The 9,093-nt window shown below is 35.0% G+C and overlaps 1 protein-coding gene across 3 annotated transcripts in view; it reads left to right on the top strand.

The window, feature by feature from the left end:
• Window positions 1–222: 222 nt before the first annotated feature.
• Window positions 223–9,093, top strand: part of LOC125669402 (HBS1-like protein) — a 28,753-nt gene continuing 19,882 nt past the window's right edge. For 2 of the 3 annotated variants that reach the window (XM_048903869.2, XM_048903868.2), the window contains exons 1-5: window positions 223–371; window positions 1,206–1,274; window positions 1,632–1,778; window positions 2,964–3,098; window positions 3,712–3,765. In XM_048903869.2, the coding sequence (XP_048759826.1) occupies window positions 329–371; window positions 1,206–1,274; window positions 1,632–1,778; window positions 2,964–3,098; window positions 3,712–3,765 (448 nt within the window). In that variant the 5' untranslated portion in view covers window positions 223–328. Of the gene's footprint in view, window positions 372–1,205; window positions 1,275–1,631; window positions 1,779–2,963; window positions 3,099–3,711; window positions 3,766–4,188; window positions 8,982–9,093 lie in introns of those variants that run through there. The other variant, XM_048903870.2, reaches the window with a different exon arrangement.

Raw genomic sequence — 9,093 nt, 5'->3', positions numbered from 1 at the left:
GTTACGATTGCTGCAATGTGACTACTTTCCTTTTCAAATCTTCCTTGGATATTTTCGCACTTTTAAGCAACCTAATGAAATAAACATTATCAATGATATATGATTGCTAAATATCTTGTTTAATAAATATTCTATAATGATATTTTTTATACTGATGAAAATAAAACGCATATTTTATCAACACCCTTGCATTTCTGTTTTTACGACAACGCGGCAAAAATACTGCGACCTATATTTTCAAGAAAGCCAACGCGTCAGGGAGGAATATGTCGTATTTTCCAACTTAACTAACGTATTTATAGACAAGGGTCAAATAAATACATTCAAAATGTCAAGGCATCGTAATGTACGGACTATGAACTATGAGGATGGTATGTTATGTATCAGAATTGTTTATGAAAATATTTCATTACATTATAATCAACTCGGTTAATGAACCGAAAATAGGATTACCCTATGGCTTATATACATACAGCCAACTCATATATATTGGAATTCAAGGAATCGACGAATACTGAGTTAAATTAGTCTTTCATAGGAATGCAGAAGAAAATTGAAAAACTTAAAAATGAGAACACTGACCCGTGGACTCGTCACAAAAGACTGCGGCTTGAGTCAATAAACACCTAGTTTTTAAGACTTAAAATATTTCGTGAGAAGTCTCTGTGAATAAATAGAATGCATCACAAGTATTTATTAATCTTATATTGCTTTGGTTTATCTTAAACAATATTATGATCAACTGGCTAACATAGCTGCATATGTCGATCAAGATATTTCAGCAATCTTATGTTGATTTTATCAGAATTGTCAATATTAAACATCCACAATGTACAACATTAGGTCTAAAAAATGTACACTATTAATTCATCAAATTGGAGGTTGCTGTAGTGAATGGCTTGTGGCCATTGAAAGTTCTAACTGCCATATCTGCTTAAACTATTTAATAACTCTAGGCAGGTTTAATGCATTCCAGCATTTTGATTATAGTGTAAAATCATGTATTTTCAGAAAATTAAGTGACTTTATAAAGAAACTCAATGTTTTGAAACAAAAAAATAGTGTCTGCAGTGTGAAGGATTGAATTTAATTTCAATATAAATGATATTTCAATATAGAATTAATATAGCATTCAATGCATGTAGAGTAAGTTGTATGCAGAGAATACCCAGCTATTTCATTTTATAAAAATCCTGTATTTTCAGAATATTATGATGAGGATGAGGTTTATGGGCATTCTTATGATGACAGCTACTGTGTCTCGCCAGCAACAGGTAATTAGACAGATTTTGTCGGAGATTGCCATCATGTCAGAGGTAGTGGAAAATAGGAAATCTTTTAGATGCCTACCTGACTTATTCTTATTTGATGAATGTTACACTCTGCTATTTCTGATGGATTCATAACACTTATGTTTTAAAACTGTCAGCATAGTAATTAGAAGAAAATAGTATCTTCATGCTACAGATGCTTTAAATCATTCTGTGATATTTTATTAACTCTCACATACATGTATGTAGTTTGTTGTGCAAGTTTGAATAGTGATATGTATATAAATTGGGATTATATTTTATTCATTATATTTTGTTTTGTTCGGGGAGCAGATATCAATTTGTTATTTTGTTTTGTAGCTGCACAGTTCACATTTAATCGGGAGCGAGATATTAATCTGTCATCGTACATGGAGGAGGGAATTCCAGAGGAAGAAGATGAGAGTGACCACGAACCGTTAAACGATTCAGGAAGGGACAATATCAAACTCAGTGATGTGGAACGAGGTTACACATTTCAGGATCATAAACTTTAACATCTTTTTTCAAATTAGATATATATGTATTTTTAGCTCATCAGTGTTGAAAGTTCAAGTGAGCCTTCTGCTCACTTTAGTCTGCCATTCATCTGTCCGTAATTTTTTTAAACATTTTCAACTTCTTTTCCAGAACCACAGGGGTAATTCAAAGTAAACTTGCCACACAGCATGCCTGGGTTCAATTAAAGTACCACATCCTTTTTTAAGAGATATGGAGATAATTTTAAGAATTAGTGAAAATTCTGTGGCATCTTTTAAAATCTTCTCAAGAACTTCTAGGTCAATTTCAATCAATCAAACTTGGTACAAATCAACCTTGAGTAAATGGAATTCAAGTTTGTTGAAATGAAGGGTCATGTTCCGTCCAAAGGGGAGATAATCAAGAAAAGGCAAAAATAGGGTGGAGGTCATTTAAAAATCTTCTTCTCAAGAACCACTGAGCCAAAGATACTGAAATTTTCGTGAAAGCTTCATGACATAAAGTACATTCATGTTTAATTGGGGCCACAATTGAGAATAAAAGTTTTACATGGTGATGTATAGGAATTTTTTTTAAAGATTTCTTCTCAATAACAACAGGGCTATGGTTAGTCATACAAGTCCTAGTGTGGCCCTGCTACTCTCGAAAATATTTGTTTTGATTAATTTCTTAAGTATTCCCATGTAATGCTTTGATCATCTGTTTTGGTCCTACCCTACTACCAGGGCTTGACTTGGAGTGGTGGCATGCTCCTGTAATCGAGCTGCTGGGAAGAAGAAAATTCTTTAAGATGTTTCTCTAGAAACTTTGATCCCCTATTTTAGTCGCATCCTGTCCCGGAGAGGGGTGTGTGTCATGATTGTGCAGGGATATTCTCACCGTGATCTGTCACACTGTATTACGGTTTTGTCGTGACCCTTTGGGGCCGTGTTGGGGTCACAATATTCATGTCAAAACTTTTGATAGGAATAAAGATTGAAAAAAATCACAACAGCCAGGCCAGACAACTCAGATGAGTAATGTGGTCCATGGGCTTTTTTAAGTCAATGTTATTTGAAACTTCTCACTGATTAGATCATATGTATGATCTGAAACTTCCAATTACAAAACCCATGGATGTTGAAAGGAAAGGTGTTTCATGCAGTTATACTTGATGTACAAATGTAATTACAGCCAGACTGAATTCCTGCTTGGAGGAGATTGGAAATGTCCTAGGTGATACTATTCCGGAGCACATTGTGTCCCAGACTGTCGTGAAGAATCATTACAACATACAGGCTTCTCTGAACGAACTCCTCAATAAAAATGGTACAGTGTTTGATGTCCTTTAGTACACCAGGTTTACGGACCTTTACTACAAACAAACTGAACTTCTCTGTTTTCAAATATTTCTGTACGAAATGTAAATAAATATGCATAACGTAAAAATAGCAACATTACAAACTGAATTACATGTAGGTCAAGTTGATCAAATTGTGATTAGTGTTTACTGGGTATTTGTTTTCAGAGCTTTCCCATATTCATACATTGATTAAAACATTGCTCTAGGTGCATCATGTCGGTTAATAAGTATCATATTTACTCTACAGTAAGGAAACTTCTTTTAAATATGCCTGAATTTTGTCAAAAACTGTAAATATGTTAAAATTGGAAAACTCTTCAAAAGGAGGTAGAAAAATTTGTTTGTAGCAGGTGTCTTTACGTTAGAGCTGAAGATAGAAAAAAAAAGAAAAGAAATAAAAACAAAATCCACTTAAAAAAGCAACAACAGTCCCCCTCCCAATAAACTCCAGATCAAGATATAAATTAAAACTAAAATATGAAATACAAAAGACTCAATATTTGCTCAAAGTGTCGCAGTCAGAATGATTTACATGGAGTTAAAGGAATTGTGTGTTGCATTGTTCAAATTATCTTTCAGAGGCACCTAAACCACAAAGACAGCCCAGGGCAGACAGACGATCAAACAGACAAGGTGACTAGCTGATTTCATATTTATAATTAGACATCGCAATACGGTGAAACCTGTCTAATCTGACATTTGGAGACCAAGATTTTGTCGGAATACACAGTGTGTCAGGAAAACATTGTAAAAATACAATGAAATTGAGAATGAAAATAATGGACCGCAATGCTCAGTGAAGCAGATCGGTTAGGTGTCGGATTAGACAGTTTTCGCTGTATTTGGTTTTAGAATATTTAGTTCCTGTGAATTCAACAAGTTTCTGTAGATTTGTTCACGCCCTTCGAATCCATTGCTTAATTTTTTGCCCACTTTTTTTTTCATGACTTCTCTTCCTGTTGGTGATTGGATGCATTTGTTGTTCATCTGCTTTCTGTGGCCTTTTTGTTGGAAATGATGGTATTTTGCTTTAATGATTGGCGTTGGTAAGGTAAGATGAAGATAGTGATTTCGATAGCTTTTTAGAATCTTTAGATTTAGAAACAGATGGTGATGATACTGACATATTTTCAAATATAAGTACAATGTCACCCAAAATTTTTAAATTTGGTACCTCACCCAAAGTAGATACCATTCCAGCTTGTAAGCAAACATTGAGTCAGGAACGATTCGCAACAAAACCATGTAAAATCAACACATCACAATTAGCAGCAAAATGTACGGCAGCTGAAGTTACACAGAAAAGTCCGAAAACAAAGCATGATATAAGTTCTGGTGATCATTCAAGCGTAGAAAAGAAGGGTCTGCCACTCGCTCAGCTGGCAGCTGAAGCAAAGAAGACACCTCTTTCTATGCTAGCATCCAATAAGAACAAAGTTTCTTTAGCCAAGTTGGCATCAGAACAAAAAAGTTCATCTGTTCATCTTGAAGGAAAGAAAAATTTATTGGCTGATTTGGCCTTGAAGCAGAAAACTTCATCTCTTGGCCATCTTGCTGCCGAGCACAAAGGAAATGCAGACACAGAAGACATAAAACCAACCCTAGCACTGCTAGCTGCTAAACAAAAGGAGTGTGGGAACGTATCCGATTCATCGAACACGTGTCTCGCTAAGCTTGCGACGAAAGAGATGGCAGTATCTGGAGGTCGACCGGTCCCTCCAAAATCTCAGGAATCCGTATCCGATTCATCGAACACGTGTCTCGCTAAGCTTGCGATGAAAGAGATGGCAGTATCTGGAGGTCGACCGGTCCCTCCAAAATCTCAGGAGTCCTCTCCAGAATCTCAAAAACCAACGACATCTTTAGCGCAACTAGCTCAAAAACACAAACTAGAAGGTCAGGGTTCAAATTCACCAACACAGGTTAAAGGTCATTTATCAACAGAACAAAAGAGATCACCTTTAGCTCAGCTGGCTTCAAGACACACAGGAATCTCTGTTGCTGGTTCAAAGCAAAGAGAAAAAGAAGTATCCCTTGCACAGCTTGCTTCAAAAAGCGATAATTCCTCCAGCAGCAATGGAATTTCTCTCAGTCAGCTGGCAAAGGGAACCACTTCAGGCATAGTGAGTCTAAGTGAACTCGCAAAGCAAAATAAGATGAAGACTAAAAGTGGAAGTGAATCAGAGGTCAGGGTTTCTGGCAATCTGCAGGTTGAAACGTCAGCACCTGCAGAATCATTTAAAAGGGATTCACAGGGAAGAATGATGTCAAAGACTCGGTATATCCTAGCAGAAGAAACTGTGGATGACAGAGATTTGTCACAGGATGGAAAAACAGCAGAAGATACTAACTTTGAAAAGCTTTCTATCGATTTTGAAACCTTGGTAACCATCACCAAAAAGCCATCTTCTATTGGAAAAGTTGTCTGTGGAAAGTTTGGGGGTTTCAAAAAGAAATTAAAGAACAATGATAACTATACTTACCAACCTTTTTCATTTGCGAACCAAAGAAAATGTACAGGTAGACATTCGCCAGAAAATCAGCAGAGTTTCGTTCCCTTTGACTTTTCCACCCCCTCCCCGGATGACATTATTAGGGAGAAACAAAACAGAGCTTTCTCTCGCTCAGGAGAAAGAGTGGTTTCCAGATGACTTATGTAATTCCATATTGATGTCCTTTTTCTCTCTGTGAACTTGGTGTTAAAACTTCGAAATATGTTGTACAAATGTTCTTTCATTTGCATAATCATGCCCCACAAAAAAAAAAAAATTTTATTGTGGGGAGGGGATATATTGTAATCACTATTTCAGTCCACCCATAGACATTTTTTTTTGTTCAGAGATTTTCTCTGACACTGTTAATTGATGTTTTATGACATGCTGTATATCTTGTTAGTATTTGTACCTAGTATTTTCTGACTTATTCATGCAGTGTTTATGAGAGTACAATGTATTTCAAAAGTGATAATTTTTCTGTACGTTCTCTCAATATATTTTTTTGTTTACAACAGAAAGATAGAATGTTCATAGTTGACAAGGTGGTTGTTATTGACATTGTGTTTTGTCCTGCTCCAGACCAAGGTAACGGTAACATAGCTCCATCCTCATGTGAATTATCAATATTAGTGGTTAAAAATGGAAAAACTAAATCAATTTCCACTTAATATAGTTTAATTTAATCAATAACCAAAGAAAGTGTGTGTATTTTTTAAAGATGTCGAACATACACAAATGGAAATATATGTCAACATCGGAAAATCACACAATTTCATTAAAATATACTTATAAATATACATATATGTGTGTTAAAATGACCAGTTTTTAATTTCAACAGTTTCAAAAAATGCTATAAGTATAAATATGTATAAACTGATTGTGGATATCGGGGGAATCATTGGATAATAGAGAATAAACATACAGTTGAGAAAATACCAGCATGGGAGTTATTGCCCTTGACAATATTTTTAAAATTTTAAATAGTAAATTTTTTATTGGAAATTATAAACTTCTTCAATATCAATAGTTTTCAAATTCATTATTATACCCCCCGCAACAAGTTGTGGGGGGGGGGGGGGGGGGGGTATACTGGAATCGGGTTGTCCGTCTGTCTGTCCGTTCGTCCGTCCATCTGTAGACGCAATGGTTTCCGGGCTCTAAAGCATTATCCTTTCCACCTACCGTCACCATATCATACATATGGACTACCCATGGGATGAAGATGTTCCCTATCGATTTTGGGGTCAAAGGTCAAGCACACTGGACATCAAAGTAGCAATATGGTTTCCGGGCTCTAAAGCGTTATCCTTTCCACCTACAGTCACCATATCATACATATGGACTACCCATGGGATGAAGATGTTCCCTATCGATTTTGGGGTCAAAAGGTCACGCGCACTGGACATCGAAGTAGCAATATGGTTCGGTTTGTCATGCCATTTGTTTTTTACACTCAGAAAAGAGGTAGTTTATACCTATTACCAACACCCTTTGGGAGATTGGGGTAAGCGGGGGGTATTCTTAGTGAGCATTGCTCACAGTACCTCTTGTTTTATTCAGTGAATAAAATTCCCCTGAAAGATATATTTTTATAAGGTTCAAAGTTTAATCAAATAAAGATTTTGCAAAAACCTATGATGTCACATGAGGATGGAGTTACCTTGGTCCCTGACAAATTCCTCTGTAATTCAGGTGCAAACCATGTAATTGGAGAAGTTCTTTGCATTCACTTTTGACAGAAAGGTTGCTGATTGTGAATATGTTCTGCTACATTCACAAGGTCATTTAGACTAGGTTAGTTGTCCAGGTCATTTAGACTAGGTTAGTTGTCCAGGTCATATTTTACAATGCAGAAAGATTAGATGCTCATATTTAAAATAGAGGTGGGTACAGTACCACTAAAATATGGAATGGAATTTAATAAATTGAAACAATTTGAAATGAAACATAATTGAAAGTATGAAATAAGGACATAATCCTTTGATGAAATAAAAATGGTTGGTTGGGGTTGAGACAGGGGTCTAAAATTAAAAGAGGGCCAAGTTTAACACCATATTGGGGTTCATGAGTCAAAAGGTCGAATGCTGTGTATGATTTACAATGGCTGTTTTTAGTGCAACAAAACTAACATTGTTTGTGTGTGTGTTCCACTTGCTCTCCAATAGTTCATCAATATAGAATTGTAGACCCTCTCTGTACATTCAGAACTTCTGGTGGTTTTGGAGCTAGTCTCAGGTTGTTGGTCAGAAAATTCCCATTAAGGGCTTCTTTTAGGAGAATTTGTCCATTTGTATTCAGTAGTTATTCTTAGGACAATTATCTTGCAGCATAATAATCCTTCAGACCTTTACATTTCTAGTGAGTCTAGTTTACATTTTTAGTGAGTCTTGTTTATATTTTTAGTGAGTTGAAATAGATGAATTAATTCTAGAAAAGATATAAAACATTTCTTTCACTGCTCTATCTTTAGAGCTTTTAGTTACTTACAGTGGACACAATCATTTCCTTGAACACCATGTTATGATCCTATCTCAAGGTTATCTGGACGATTTCAAGGTCATCCGGGGAAAGATATGTGTAATTTTTGTTGAAGCCATATCATAGCAGTGTTGAAATATTTGGTTTTTTTAGCTCTAGGATTCAATATAGTCCTAGAATTTAACTCAAGGATTCATTATAGTTCCAGATCTCAACTCTTAGACTAGGATTCAATATAGTCCTAGGATTCAATATAGTCCTTATAATTCAACTCTTAGATTCACCTCAACTCTTGTCTGACTTTGTAGTGCATGGATTTTTTTGAAGATATTTATTTTACTTTTTAAACTAAGAATAATAGAATTGAATGTTTAGAAGATATTTATGCAAATAGTTTTTAACCTAAGAATAATAGAATTGGATGTGAACCAGTTTGTTTGTGCTTGGGGGGTGGGGGGGGGACATTCATTTTATCAGAAAAGGAATAGTTTCACTTTGTTAACATATCAGCATAATAATCTCTTTAGCAATAAGTTACTGCAGTAGCTTTAACAAGGCAAGGTATCAAAAAAAGCAATGGATGTAGTTTGAATTTGTTTAATGCTCAAATGTTTCAATTTTGAACGAACGACAATGTTTTATTTCAGTTGGTTTCAAACTTTTAACAAATGACAATATTTTGCTTCAGTTGGTTTCAAACAATCTTTGTAACTTGAAAACTTAGTTATAGATTTTATATGTAGTAATTTTTTAATAGATTGAACATTGATCAATTTATATATTTATACAAATGTTAATGTTTTTTTCATGTTTTTATTGAATGTATTTATCTTTGATTTGATGAATAAATGCAGCATAGTGTCATGTCTATTCTTATCACAATCTTTTCTATATCATGTGGAAAATATTTCCTCCAGGTTACAAATTCAGTGAAGAAGTTGTGATCAATGATTTAATTCTAGATTTTTTTCCTCGGATAAAATTACAG

This window comes from Ostrea edulis, chromosome 4, assembly GCF_947568905.1.
Source record: "Ostrea edulis chromosome 4, xbOstEdul1.1, whole genome shotgun sequence".
NCBI lineage: Eukaryota > Metazoa > Mollusca > Bivalvia > Ostreida > Ostreidae > Ostrea > Ostrea edulis.
Note: the sequence above shows the minus strand (reverse complement) of the source record. Positions and strands in the feature narration are given on the sequence as shown.